General features: G+C 46.6%; 1 protein-coding gene across 1 annotated transcript in view; it reads left to right on the top strand.

Moving 5' to 3' along the window:
- KIAA1328 overlaps window positions 1–15,453 on the top strand; it is a 237,882-nt gene that overhangs the window by 139,699 nt on the left and 82,730 nt on the right. The window contains exons 7-8 of the mRNA XM_081319270.1: window positions 312–985; window positions 6,681–6,770. Coding sequence (XP_081175396.1) covers window positions 312–985; window positions 6,681–6,770 — 764 coding nt within the window. The remainder of the gene's footprint in view (window positions 1–311; window positions 986–6,680; window positions 6,771–15,453) is intronic.

The raw sequence follows: 15,453 nt of genomic DNA, 5'->3' as shown, positions 1-15,453 counted from the left end.
ATTTTTATATCATGGCGATCAAAAAATGAATGCAATATTTCAAGTGTGGCCTCACCAAGGCCTTATCAACTGGCATTAACACTTCACGTGATCTGGATCCTGCCCCTCTGTTAATGCAGCCTAACTCTCCTTGTTTAGTTGCCAAGCATCTTTTTTTGTCTTGCCTTCTGGTGCTTTGGGAAATAGGTTCACACACACACCCCACTTCTCCTTTGGGGCAGCCCCTCCAATATTGGAAGACTGCTATTTTGAATTGTAGAAGCTGAACGTGTTTTTTTTTTCTTTTTCTTCTCTCCCCTGTCTATTTGCAGATGTCTAACCAGAGAAGCAACTGTCACTTGGTGCCGCCTTCAGACCTGGATGGATCCTACCTTGGTGTAGCTGCTAGACTACAAACTTTGTATAAGGACCACAACTTAACTCGTAGAAGCCCTAGTCCTCAACCTCCAGCTCGACTTAGTAGGAATAGCGGCGGCGTCCTTGGGGCTGGCACCCATGGATGTCAGAAAGAGGCCAGCAATGGGGGTCTTTTGGAAAACGGATTGCACCATAAATGCAACAATGTGCCAACTCCACCCGAGCAGCCGTTGCCTCCCCATTTCAGAAGAACTCCTGATGGGGGGAAGAGGAAGAACGGCTGTCCCATCCAGGGGTGTCCCTTCCATGAAAAATTAGGAAACTCGGCTCACAGATCTTTCCAAGAGGGTTGCCACGTGCAAGGCAGATACGTGCGATCCCCGTGCGAAACGTCCTCGGAATATTTGGGTTCGACGCACTCTCCGAGGCAGAAGGCCAGCGAAGTCTTGAGAGCCAAAGAAGCCGATCGCGATCAAAACCTCTCCGAAGAGAAAAGGAAGCAGCTCCTGCTACAGAAAATCGAGCTGGAGATGGAGAAGGAACGTCTCCAGAATTTGCTAGCAGAGCAAGAGGCTAAACTTCTCCGCCAGCAAGAGCAGTTGCTGAAGTCCCGGCGGGATTATCACCGGTAAGCTTGAGTAGCTGAAAGGGAAACTGGGTTTTACTAGAAAAGGTAAAGGTAAAGGTTCCCCCGCACATGCGTGCTAGTCGTTTCCAACTCTAGGGGCCGGTGCTCATCTCCGTTTCAAAGCCGAAGAGCCAGCGCTTGTCCGAGGACGTCTCCGTGGTCATGTGGCCGGCATGACTAGATGCCAAAGGCGCACGGAACACTGTTACCTTCCCACCGTAGTGGTCCCTATTTTTCTACTTGCATTTTTACGTGCTAGGTTGGCAGAAGCTAGGACGAGTAACAGGCACTCACTCTGTTACGCGGCACTCAGGATTCGACCCGCCAAACTGCCGACCTTCTGATCGACAAGCTCAGCGTCCTAACCCACTGAGCCACTGCGTCCCTTACTAGAATAGCAGTCTGCAAACTTGGTCACTTTAAGTCGCATGGACTTCAACTCCCAGAATTCCCCAGCCACCCATGTCAATCCCACTCGCTTCCCATACTGAATTATGCTGGCTGGGGAATTCTGGGAGCTGAAATCCACGTGTTTTAAAGTGACCACGTTTGGAGACCCCTACTTTAAAGCATAGTTTCTTAACCTCTGTAGCTTTAAGACTTGCGGGCTTTAACTCCCAGAATTCCTCAGCTAGCCGTGTCAACACGCCCCCCCCCTTTCTAGCACTGAGTCGTGCTGGCTGGGGAATTCTGGGAGTTGAAGTCCGCAAGTATGAAAGTTGCCAAGTTTGGTGACCCCCTACTCTAAAGCAGAGTTTCTTAACCTCGGTAGCTTTCAGACTTGTGGGCTTCAGCTCCCAGAATTCCTCAGCCAGCCATGTCAACCCGCTTCCCTTCTAGCACTGAATTGTGCTGGATGGGGAATTCTGGGAGTTGGAAGTCCACGCGTCCTAAACATTGCCAGGTTTGGAGACGACCCCTGTGGTAGAGCACAGTTGCTGTCCTGCAAAGTTTGGGTCCTTTTGCCTGGTGTGCAGGCCCAACGAGCCGCACCAGAAAAAGGTAGTCCTCAACGTACGACCACAATTGAGCCCCAGACTGATGTGGCTAAGCGAGAAATTCCTTAAGTCAGTTTTGTCCCACTTTATGACTTATTCTTGCCACTGTTGTTAAGTGAATCATTGGACACAACTTGGAAGCGAATCCGGCTTCCCCATTTGACTTGGCTTCTCAGAAGATCGCAAAAGGGGATCACATGACCCTGGGACACTGCAGCCGTCATTAAGTGTGAGTTGGTTGTCAAGTATACGAATGTAAATCACATGACCATGGGGACGCTGCAACCGTCATAAGTGTGGAAAATGGTCCTAAGGCCCAACCAGGAGCATCTGCCACCCGTTAGCAATGAGGAGGTGGAGTCCACACCTCCTCCCGATCCAAGGACACGTAGAGCAGAGAGGAGGCAGGCACAATGCTGGTCAGGAAGATTATTCGCGAGGAGGCAACCTCACCTCTCATGAAGGGCTGCACTGAGCACTTGAACATTGCCGGCGCCCAGTTCTGTGCCTTGTGTGCTCGTGCCATGTATCCTGACCTGTTTGAATGGTGGACTGCTTTCCTGGGCTTCATGTGTGCCCGTTGGTTACTCAGTGACTCTTGCCATACTGAGCGCTGAATCCAGACCCGTGCAATGGGGGGCACTTTCTGAGAACCTGTTTGAAGGGTTTGAATAAACACCTGCAGAACTCTTGCTGGGCGCACGGGCGTGTTCCCCTCAATTGTTCATCTTGCTGAACAGTCTCATTGGCTTTAAGCCACTATCTGACACCTTGTAGCCACCCAGAGCAGAAAGTTCTCCGCCCCCCCCCCAACGGCCTGCAGCCCTGATCTGTATAGCTACGGTTTTTCCAACTGTTGTTTGATTAAAGACTATCAGAGCTGCGTGCTTTAGAAGCTGGCTGGGGTCACCAACCAAGGTCAGGAGCTAAGCAGGAGCAGATGGATTTTTTAACGATCCAAGAACCTTTAATCCATACAGGAGTTTTGGTGAAATGGAGAAAGGAAAGGAAAGGGAGGCCTACGTGCTGGGTTTTTTTGTTTTGCAAATGGGCTCAGAGCACTCAGTGGGGCCCTTGATGCCCAGCCACAGAACTCTCAGCCACGTCTCTGCAATTTTGTTTTCCTTCTTCTCCTCTCGTCTGCTCCATCCCATGAGATAGATAAATAGATAGATAATCTTTATTGTCATTTTTTTTTACTGTAGGCACATTGGCAAGCGTTAAAAATGAAATTCTGTTGCCTGCTCTCAAAAGTGTACACATCCATAACACACATTTAAACATGCTACATACAACCTATGTATAAACCTTGTTGTTGTTAGTTGCGAAGTTGTATCCAACCCATCGCGACCCCATGGACAACGTTCCTCCAGGCCTTCCTGTCCTCTACCATCTTCTGGAGTCCATTTAAGCTCACGCCTACTGCTTCAGGGACTCCATCCAGCCACCTCATTCTCTGTCGTCCCCTTCTTCTTCTATTGCCCTCAACCTTTCCCAGCATTAGGCTCTTCTCCAGTGAGTCCTTCCTTCTCATTAGGTGGCCAAAGGATTTGAGTTTCAACTTCAACTTCTGGCCTTCTAAAGAGCAGTCAGGGTTGATCTCCTCTAGGACTGACCGGTTTGATCGCCTTGCAGTCCAAGGCACTCGCAGGAGTCTTCTCTACCACCACAGTTCAAAGGCCTCAGTTCTTTGGCGCTCAGCCTTTCTTATGGTCCAACTTTCACAGCCATACATTGCAACTGGGAAGACCATAGCCTTGACTATACGCACTTTTGTTGACAGGGTGATGTCTCTGCTTTTTAGTGTGCTGTCTAGATTTGCCACAGCTTTCCTCCCCAGGAACAAGCGTCTTTTAATTTCTTGGCTGCAGTCCCTGTCTGTGGTGATCTTGGAGCCCAGGAAAATAAAATCTGTCACTACCTCCATTTCTTCCCCATCTATTTCCCAGGAATTGAGAGGGCCGGATGCCATGATCTTGGTTTTCTTAATGTTAAGTTTCAAGCCAACTTTTGCACCCTCCTTCTTCACCTGCAACAAGAGGCACTTTAGTTCTTCACTTTCTGCCATTAATTTATAAACCTACACCCTTACATATAAATAACATATAAATGTTAATCACTGTCCATCTTGAGCACATAGCGGAAAGAAGGAAGCTTTGGAGTTCACAAGGTTGATATTGTATGGAACAAAACTGGGACTGAATCTGGATGTTCTGCTTAGGATACCACAAAGTCCCCCCCTCCCCCCCAGAAGGTAACAAGGAAAACAGGTCGTGAAGAGGATGTGTAGTGTTCCAGACAATCCCGCGGACCCTGCTTAAACATCGCTTCTGTGCTATGTCCTGGATGGGAGGGAGGGAACTGCCAATGATCTTTTCAGCCGTCCTCACCACTCTCTGCACTGCCTTCCTGTCCGAAGCAGGGATGCTTCCAAACCAGACAGTGATGCCGTGTGACCGGATGTCTCGATTGTCTCTCTGTAGAAAGTAGTCAGGACAGGGGAAGGAAGATGTGCTTTTCTAACACATTTCTTACACCAGTTCACCAAACCCTCAACCGCCTTGCGGTAAGCACCCTCGTTGTCGTCTTGAATAAGGCCCACTTCTGTTGTATCATCCACCTACTTCACTCTGTGGTTGGTGGCAAACCTAGCACAGCAGTCATGGGTCAACGGGGTGAACAGCAGCGGACTTAGGACGCAGCCCTGAGGGGAACCTGTGCTCAAGCAATACTTGTTCCAGCCCGCGCATACTGGGGCCTGTTAGTAAGAAAATCAAGAATCCAGATGCACAAAGGGGTGTTTAAGCCTAACAGGCCCAGTTTGTGTACTAGATGCCGGGGAATGATTGCACTGAATGCTGAATTCAAGTCAGTGGAACAACAAATGCACATGAGTATTTATTCCCTCGAAGTGCTCCAAGCTCAGATGGAGAACAAGAAATAAATCCAAGGTCTGCTGAGAAGACTGCCCCTCCTGCAAAGTACTGGTTGACGGAAACGCTGCTGCCTCCAAAAGAGGTGCCCTTTATTGTGTCTGCTCAGCTCCTTCCCACGGATTTGTGGATTTAAGTTCGCAGAGGATAGCTACAGTAGGTCCCTTTCCACAGGACCAATAGGTAGATGCAACCTTCGTTTTAGGAGCTGTGTACTTTCATTCGCTTCCTTTTATCTTCCCTTTCCCCCCCTTCTCCCACTCCTTTTCCCTTCCTTGCGCTTTCACCCTTTCCCTCCCTCCCTTTCCCTCTTTCTCCTTCTCCCTCTGCCTTTTCCTCTTCCCCCCTCTCTTTCTCCCTCTCCCCCTCCCTCTTTCCTTCCCCCCTCTCTCCCTCCTTCCCTTTATCTCTCCCTCTCCTTTTCCCTCCCTCCCTTTCCCTCTTTCCTTCTCCCCCTTTCCCCCTCTCTCTTTCTCCCTCTCTCCCTCCCTCCCTTTCCCTTCCTTCCCCATCTCTCCCTTTCCCTCCCCCCCCTCTCTCTCTCCCTCTCTCCTCCTTTCCCTCCCTCTCAGTGCTGGGAGGTAGCTAGGTAAGTAGAGGTAGAACATCAAACCACGCTGCGTCCTCTGTTGTGTTCGTTTTACACCACTCCCTCCACCAGTTTGAAGTTTGGATCCACATTCTGTGTGGGGTGTGCGCGCGCGCGTGTGCGCAAAGACACTTAAATTTAGAGGCAGCACTTCCGTGTTGGCATCTAATTAGAACTCTTGTTATTCTGATATTCTTGGATTCAGACGTATCTTCTCCTTCCAACCTCTTAGAAAAAAAAAGAGGGAAAGCCACCCGGAGGAGGGCTGGATAGACTCTGAACGGATAGTTAGGACTGCAGGAAAAAAGCAAACAATCCCAGCCAGCCTGTCTTCGGTGACTGCACGAACCACAAAGAGAGGGCTGTGACAATATCTACGGACCCCCCCCCACACACACACACACATCCCGAAGGTGAAACTTTTCAATTTTTTCCCCTTAGGATGCCAATGTACTGTAGGGCATAGCGTGCCAAAACAAAGATAGTTCCCCCCGACACACACACACACACACACACACACTATACCATCCCCTAATTCTCGCAGTGCTGTCTAATGTCTTAAGTGCATTTTTCCCCCACGCCGTGTGGCTGTCTTCGTTTCATCCTTCTCATCTGTTCCACGGCCTTCTCTTACTGGCCTCATTATTAATGATTATTAGTATTTATTTTTTATTTATTTATTTTATTTTTATTACATTTATATCCCGCCCTTCTCCGAAGACTCAGGGCGGCTTACAAGCTTAGCAGTAGCCTTCATTCTATGTATATGCCTGCTTGTTAGGGCTTTCACACACACCCCAAGCGGCATTATTACAAAGTCAGCTTAATTGCCCCCAACAATCTGGGTCCTCATTTTACCTACCTGGGAAGGATGGAAGGCTGAGTCAACCTTGAGCCTGGTGGGATGCGAACCTGCACTAATTGCAGGCAGCTGGTGTTACTTGAGGCATTAGCCCACTGCTCCACCAAGGCTCAGATGTTCTCGGATTTTATTCGGATGTTCTGAGGATGATGATCGTTGCTGGGTTGTTTTGCCTGTACGCTTGAGAGCTTCTGCCCCAGAGACAAGTTCCTTGATGTCTAATCACCGTTGGCCAAACAAAATAGTCCCCTTCGGTTCTGTGACGGTGATGGGTGGCTCTTCTTTTTTTTTTTCTCTCCTCTTTTCCTTGCAGGTTTAAAGCCCGCGCTGCCAATTCAGACGACGTCCTCCTGGGCGAAACCTGGATGGGCCCAGCCGTGAACGGAATTTGTGATGGCGTCGGGTAAGGGCTCGGCTTTACGCACCGGTCGCCTGACTTTTGTGTGCTAGAACGTTTTATGTTTTGTGCAAGGAGCGCTGCTTTTGTTCATACCTGCATCCCTCCCCTCCTCTCCTTTTCTCTCCTGGCCTTGCCCCTCCCCTTCCTTTCTTTATCCTACCTTCTTCCCCTCCCCTCTCCTCTCCCTCTTCTCCTTCCCTCTGCCTTCTTCTCCTCTCCTCCCCCCTTCCCTCTCTTCTCTCCCTCTTCCCCTCTCCCCTTCTCTTCCCTCTGACTTCCCTTTCACCTCCCCTCCTTTCCCTTCTCTATCCCTTCCCCTCCCCTCTCCCTCTCCCTTCTCTTCCCTTCCACCTTCTCCTCCCCTCTACCCCTCCTCTCCTCTCCCCTTTTCTTCCTTCTACGTTCTTCTCCCCTCCCTCTCTCCCCTCCCTTTCTCTTCCTTCTACATTCTTCTCCCTCTCCCCCTCTCCTCTCCTCCCCTCCTCTCTCCCCTCCCCTTCTTTCTCCTATCTTCTCCTCTTTCTGTCCCTTCCCCTCTCCTCTTTCCCTTCTTTTTTCTCTCCTCCTTCCATTTCTTTCTACCTTCTGCTCTCCTCCCCTCTCCCCTCTCCCTCTTCCCCTCCCCTTCCCTTTCTCCTCCCCTCTCTTCTCTTCTCTCCCCCTTCCCTTCCCCTCCCCGCTCCCGCTCCCTCTCCCCTTCTACCTTCTCCTCCCCTCTACCCCTCTACCCCTCCCTCTCCTCTCCCCTTCTCTTCTTTTTACATTCTTCTCCCCTCCCCTCCTCTCCCCTCCTCTTCCTTCTCCTACATTCTTCTCCCCTCCCTCTTCTCTCCCCCTCCCCTCTCTTCTCCTACATGGTTCTCCCCTCTCCTCTGCCACTTCCCCTTCCACTCCCTTCCTCTACCATCCATGGAACACTGGATCCCTTTATCGGGAATCCATGTTTCTAGCCTTCCCTACAGTCACAAAGGGAAGGAAATGTCATTCTTTCTTTTGGATTTCAAACAGGTGTCGTGCAAGCAGGAGGCCAAAATGAAAGTCTCTGTTCTTGGGGTTGGAGAAGCCTGGTTGGGTGTCCAGCACAGGTCGGGTCGGGGCTAAGGACCAGATTAGCGAAGTCATTTCGGACTGTTTATTATGCAAAATACTCCTCGGATGCCTCTCGGCCCACTTGGTGCTCATGCAATTAACATGCGGCGAGCGCGTTTCCCTCTCTTAAGCTTCATCAAAAGCATCCAGTCACGGTGCCAGATCCGTAGTGGCAGGTGTGGGAAACGCTGAATTTCAGCCAGCCCAGTAAAATGAGTGTTCGTCAGTGGCCTTTAAAAAAAATGAGAACTTTCCAGCCTTTTATTTATTTATTTATTTATTTTATTATTTTATTTTATTTTATTTTATTTTATTTTATTATTTTATTTTATTTTATTATTTTATTTTATTTTATTTTATTTTATTTATTTTATTTATTTTATTTATTTTATTTTATTTTATTTTATTTTATTTTATTTTATTATTTTATTTTATTTTATTTTATTTTATTTTATTTTATTTTATTTTATTTTATTTTATTATTTTATTTTATTTTATTTTATTTTATTTTATTTTATTTTATTTTATTTTATTTGTATACCGCCCTTCTCCTGAAGGACTCAGGGCGGTGAACAGGGCAGTACATGTTGAAAGACAAAATACAAAAATTAAAAGAGATTAAACAAAATGCCCACAACTCTTACAATAAGTTAAAACACATTAAAAAATAGGTTAAAACACATTAATAAAACCCAGCCCCATCCCATCAGGCCAGGCCAGCTTGTTCGAAGAGGTAAGTCTTTAGATCGCGCCGGAAGGAGCGGAGGTCGGGCGCCATCTGGAGCTCAACCGGAAGATGGTTCCATAAATCCGGTGCGCCCACAGAGAACGCTCTCCCCCTGGGGGCCACCAGTCGGCATTCTTTGACCGGTGGCACCCTGAGGAGGCCCTCTCCGTGGGAGCGTACTGGGCGGAGGGAAGTTGACACCGGCTGCAGGTGCTCCCTAAGGTATTCCGGACCCATGCCATGCCATGAGGTTGTCCACCTGAGAAAGCTGCTTTTGGGGTGAGCTTCCTTGGCGAAGTTTGGAGGGCCACGTCCCAAGTCTTGTCACCTGCTGCTTTCTCATCCTCTGGCGATGGAGTTGAGTTGCCCAGGCTGGACCACATTTTTCTGATCATCGATCCCTAGCTAAGATGGCCAAATTGCAGGAGAGAAGCTTTTTTTGTGTGTGTGGCCTGAAGATTGACAGGACGTGGAACGTTTGGCAGGAAGCAAACCTGCCAAACCTTCAAAGAAATGCATGCCAAGAAAACAAAAAGTGCTTAGTCACATCAGTGATGTGAGGCTGGTCCTAGCAGCTTTAAAGGTGACCAGTAATAACCATGGAGAGTAGGATCAGGAGTATAGGTAACAGAATAACAGAATTTGGAAGGGACCTTGGAGGTCTTCTAGTCCAACCCCCTGCTCAAGCAGGAGACCCTGTACCATTTCAGACAAAGAGTCTCTTCTTAAAAGCCTCCAGTGATGGAGCACCCACAATTTCTGGTGGCAAGTTGTTCCACTAATTAATTGTTCTCAGTGCCAGGAAATTTCTCCTTTAATTCTAGGTTGCTTCTCTCCTTGATCAGTTTCCATCCATTGTTTCTTGTCCTGCCTTCAGGCGCTTTGGAGAATACGTTGAACTCCTCTTCTTTGAAGGGAAGGCTACATTTAGAGTCACAGGGCTGGAATCATTACATTCCCACACACATTCTAGGCCCAACCCCTCCTTAATTCCATTGACTCTATCTAGAGCCATTTTAGTGCTGACCATTAGTTGACTACATTTTTGTGTAGAGGCATGTGCAGAAAATCCACTATATTAGAGCTTTAATCTGTCAGAATAGAATTAGAAGGGACCGTGGAGGTCTTCTAGTCCAACCACCTATCCAAGGCAGGATAACCCTGTACCATACCACAGCCACGCTTCTCTGTGCATTAATGATTCACCTGTGGAGATGGTTACCAGCATCAAATTCCTGGGTGTGCAGTTAACAAGTAGGCTGGCTTGGTCGCTCAACAGCGAGACACTGGTGAAGCGGGTGCAGCAGCACCTGCATTTTCTGCATCGTGTGAGAAAAGCACATCTTCCTTCCCCTGTCCTGACCACTTTCTAGAGAGGGACGATCGAGAGCATCCTGTCATACAGCATCACAGTCTGGTTTGGAAGCATCCCTGCTTCAGACAGGAAGGCGGTGCAGAGAGTGTTGAGGACGGCTGAAAAGATCATTGGCAGTTCCCTCCCTCCCATCCAGGACATAGCACAGAAGCGCTGCTTGAGCAGGGTCCGCAAGATTGTCTGGGACACTACACATCCTCTTCACGACCTGTTTTCCTTGTTACCTTCTGGGAGGAGGGGGCTCCATGGTATCCGAAGCAGAACATCCAGATTCAGTCACAGCTTTGTTCCGTACAGTATTAACCTTGTGAACTCTCAAGCTTCCTCCTCCTGTTATGTATTCGAGATGGACAGTGATTAATATTTCTATGTTACTTATACGTAAGGGTGTAGGTCTACATATGTGTTGTATATAGTATGTTTTAAATGTGTCTTATGTATGTGTCCGCTTTGAGAGCAAGCAACTAAATTTCATTTTTGATGTGTGCCATTGTGCCCATTTGAAACTTAACATTAAGAAAACCAAGATCATGGCATCTGGTCCTCTCAATTCCTCTCAAATAGATGGGGAAGAAATGGAGGTAGTGACAGATTTTATTTTCCTGGGCTCCAAGATCACCGCAGACGGGGACTGCAGCCAAGAAATTAAAAGACGCTTGCTCCTGGGGAGGAAAGCCGTGGCAAATCTAGACAGCAGACTAAAAAGCAGAGACATCACCCTGCCAACAAAAGTGCATACAGTCAAGGCCATGGTCTTCCCAGTTGCAATGTATGGCTGTGAAAGTTGGACCATAAGAAAGGCTGAGCACCAAAAAATTGAAGCCTTTGAACTATGGTGCTGGAGGAGACTCCTGTGAGTCCCTTGGACTGCAAGGCGATCAAACCGGTCAGTCCTAGAGGAGATCAACCCTGACTGCTCTTTAGAAGGCCAGATCCTGAAGCTAAAACTCAAATACTCTGGCCACCTAATGAGAAGGAAGGACTCACTGGAGAAGAGCCTAATGCTGGGAAAGATTGAGGGCAAGAGAAGAAGGGGACGACAGGGAATGAGGTGGCTGGATGGAGTCACTGAAGCAGGAGGCGTGAGCTTAAATGGACTCCAGAAGATGGTAGAGGACAGGAAGGCCTGGAGGAACATTGTCCATGGGGTTGCGATGGGCCGGACACGACTTCGCAGCTAACAACAACAACATGGTGCCCATAGGAAAAAATGACAGTAAAGGTTACCTAATCTAAAAAAAATAAAATCCAGACAAGGGATTGTCCAGCCTCTTCTTAAAAACCTCCCGTGATGGAGCACCCACAACATCTGAAGGCAAGCCATTCCACTGATTCAGTTGTTCTCACTTTCAGGAAATTCCTCCTTACTTCTAGCTGCTCCAAAGTTTTGCAGTCCTGAGACTTGTTGGTGAGCAGGTGGTGTTCCACCTTGTCACTCTTAAGACACAAGATCTCCTTCTGGCAATCTCTTATGACCGCAGTCTTCAGCTTATTGTTAAACAAAGCTTGCAGAGAAGGCTGGGATTTGTATCTGTGTCGATAAGAACAAGGTCGGGCTCTAGATAGCCACGTTGCCTTTGGAATCGAGTTGCTTGTCATGAGTTGGATCTCAACGGTTCAGTGCCAAGATCTGCATATCTGATTTGGGATTAAAGGGCTGGAGTCTGAAGCTGGTGCCCACATATTTATTTGGCGAGAGATTTTACCCTGAAGCACCGCCTGTCCTTTGAGTATCAGGTTCTCCTTTGATAGCAGGTGGATTAAAAATGAATCATCGGATGAGGGGGCGATATAATATGTGCAGGATGAGTCTTTGAGATTCCTTCTGATGATGGTGAAAAAATGTCAGTCTTGGTAGCCTCTTTTCAGAGTTAACACATTTTGTTAAAAAGCACGTGCTTTTCTGCTCTGCCACTTCTGATCTCTGCTCCAAAATATCTGTCTTCCAAAATGTCTTCTGCTTTCTGCTCTAAAATATCTCTTATTTTCAAATATCTTCTCATTTCTACTCCAAAATATCTCTTATTTTCAAAATATCTTCTCATTTCTACTCCTAAATACCTTCAAAAATATCTTCTGATTTCTGCTCCAAAATATTTGATTTTCCAAAAATATCTTCTGATTTCTGCTCCAAAATATCTCTTATCTTCCAAAATATCTTCTCATTTCTGCTCCAAAATATCACTTATCTTCCAAAGTATCTTCTGATTTCTGCTCCAAAATATCTTACCTTCCAAAATATCTTCTGATTTCTGCTCCAAAATATCTCTCATCTTCCAAAATATCTTCTCATTTCTGCTCCAAAATATCTTCCAAAAATGTCTTCTGATTTCTGCTCCAAAATATTTTATCTTCCAAAAATATCTTCTGATTTCTGCTCCAAAATATCGCTTATCTTCCAAAATATCTTCTCATTTCTGCTCCAAAATATCGCTTATCTTCCCAAATATCTTCTCATTTCTGCTCCAAAATATCTCTTTATCTCCCTTAACTGTTCTCTGCTGCAAATGCAGATCAGGCTTGCAAGAAATCCCTGGGGCTTCTCTAAATAAGAAAATGGAGGTAGTCCTCTAATTAACAGCAGTTCTTTTAGAAGTTACAATTTGCAAGTGGGAAAAAAGTGACTTAGGACCGTTTTTCACACTTAGGACCGTTACAGTATCCCCACGGTCACGTGATCAAAATTTATGACGGTCGCGGTGTCCCAAGGTCATGTGATCCCCTCTTGTGACCTCCTGACCAGCAAAGTCAGTGGGGAAGCCGGATCCATTTAACAACTCTTTGACTAGCTCAACCCACTGCGTGGTTCATTTAGCCACTGTGGCAAGGAAGGTCGTAAAATGGGGCAAAATGAACAACTGTCTCACTTTGCAACAGAAATTTCGGGCTCAATTGTGGTCATAAGTCGAGGACTACCTGTGAAGCTTTAATTTTTTGAACTATGAGCAGCGAAAAGGGTTTTTCTCAGATTCTTCCCCTTATGACGGACAAAACTCTTGTTGATGCTGCCTTGAATGATGAGGTTTTCATCAATCAATCAGAATAGAGCTAGAAGGACCCTCAGAGGTCTTCTAGTCCAACATCCTACACCTCCAGTGATGGAGTACCCACAACTTCTGGAGGCAAGCTGTTCCACTGGTTAATTGTCCTCTCTCTTAGGAAGTTTCTCCTTAGTTCCAGGTTGCTTCTCTCCTTGATTAGTTTCCACCCATTGCTTCTTGTCCTGCCTTCTGGAAAGATAAGTTGACCAACTGGTCAATTTATTCATGTCCAACTGGTACAGAAAACATCATCTAGGAGGACCTGGGTTCTAATGCTACATCCTCTAAATCAAGCTGTGAGAACCCTAGTAAAAGACGAGATCCCTTTGAAAGAATCCTAGAATTTATTCTCGGATGTCTTCTTGTCTAACTTTCTACCTGGAGACATCATCCCATCTTGAAGACCTCCAACGAGGGAGCACCCCTAACTCCAGGAAGCAAGACGTTCCACAGATTCATCATTCCCACTGTCAGGAAATTTCTCCTTATTTCCAGGTTGGATCTCCCTCTGTGGAGCTTCCATCCATTGTTTCTTGAGAGGGGCCTTGGAGTCCTAGTGGACGATCACTTGACTATGAGCCAGGAGTTGCAGCAGCAACCAAAAAAGCAAATACAATCCTGGGTGGTATAAACAGAGGCATAGAATCAAGATCACACGAGGTATTAGTACCGCTTTATAAAGCCCTAGTAAGACCACGCCTGGAATACTGCAGCCAATTTTGGTCACCATATCACAAGAAAGATGTTGAGAGTTTGGAAAAAATTCAGAGAAGATGATCAAAGGCCTGGAAACTAAAACATATGAAGAACGACTGTGGGACTTGGGTTTGGCTAGTCTAAAGAAAAGAAGAAATAGGGGAGACAGTATTCCAGTATCTTAGGGGCTGCCACAAGGAAGAGGGGGTCAGGTTATTCACCAGAGGGCAGGACGAGAAACAATGGTTTAGACAGAAGCAACCTGGAATTAAGGAGAAATTTCCTGACAGTGAGGACAATCAACCAGTAGAATAGCTTGCCTCCAGAAATCGTGGTCGCTCCATCCCTGGAGATTTTTAAGAAGAGACTAGAATTCACCTGTCTGAGACGGTATAGGTTCTCCTGCTTGAGCAGGGGGCTGGACTAGAAGACCACCAAGGTCCCTTCCACCTTCTATTCTATTCTATTCTATTCTATTCTATTCTATTCTATTCTATTCTATTCTATTCTATTCTATTCTATTCTATTCTATTCTATTCTATTCTATTCTATTCTATTCTATTCTATTCTATTCTATTCTATTCTATTCTATTCTATTCTAATCTTGGGTGGTATTCAGAGCAAATTGAGGCCTTCTTCCCTCTGACAGCCCTTCAAGTACTGGAAGAGGCTATGAGGTCTCCCTGAGCTATACAAGTAGTGCTCAACTTACATCCACAACAGAGCCCCAAATTTCTATTCCTGTTAAGGGAATTTTGCTCCATTTTATGGTCTTCCTTGCCAAAGCTGTTAAGTGAATCCCTGCAGTTCCTTGGCTGGTAACACAGTTGTTAAGTGCATCTGTTTTCCCCATTGACTTTGCTGGTCAGAAGGTCGCAAAAGGGATTCACGTGACCACGGGACACTGCAGCTGTCATAAATAGGAGTCAGTTACCCAGCATCCGAATTTTGATGACACAACTGGGGATGATGATGATGATGATCGGGATGATGATGATGATTTTTATTATTATTTGGAAGGGACCTTGGAGGTCATCTAGTCCAACCCCCTGCTCAGGCAGGAAACCCTACACCATTTCAGACAAATGGCTGTCCAATCTCTTCTTAAAGACTTCCAGTTTGGAGCATTCACCACCTCTGGAGGCAGGTTGTTCCACTGGTTCATTTTTCTAACTGTCAGGAAGTTTCTCCTTAGTTCTAGGTTGCTTCTCTCCTTGATGAGTTTCCATCTGTGGCTTCTTGTCCTGCCTTCAGGCGCTTTGGAGAATAGCTTGACTCCCTCTTCTTTGGGGCAACCCCTGAGATACTGGAAGACTGCTATCATGTCACCCCCTCGTCCTTCTCTTCATTAAACTAGACATACTCAATTCCAGCAACCAATTCCTTATGTTTTATATAAAGTGGCTCACGAGTCACTTTTTCCCAGTGCTGTTGTAACTTCGAATGGTCACTAAACAAATTGTTGTAAGTCAAGGACCACCTGTATTTCTTTCCTAAAGAACAGAACAAAAAAAAGGGGGGGGTGGTGGTGGAGATTTTTGACTTTAAACAGCACTATCTATTCTGTCCGCAAAGCCTCAAGTTTCAGCCTCAGTCACCCACTCAAGTAAAACATCCCTTCCATATTCAAATGCACGAACGAGATTCGATTTCTCGTCTTCGCCTCCTCGGGTTTTACATTAGGGTTAAATAATTTAGGGCGCGTTCAACGGGGAACCTTTTGCAAAGCGGGTGAAGGAATGCGGGAAAGAAGCTTTC

This window comes from Vipera berus (assembly GCF_964194415.1).
Source record: "Vipera berus genome assembly, chromosome: 2".
Classification (NCBI taxonomy): domain Eukaryota; kingdom Metazoa; phylum Chordata; class Lepidosauria; order Squamata; family Viperidae; genus Vipera; species Vipera berus.
This window is presented reverse-complemented; position numbering and strand designations above follow the sequence as displayed.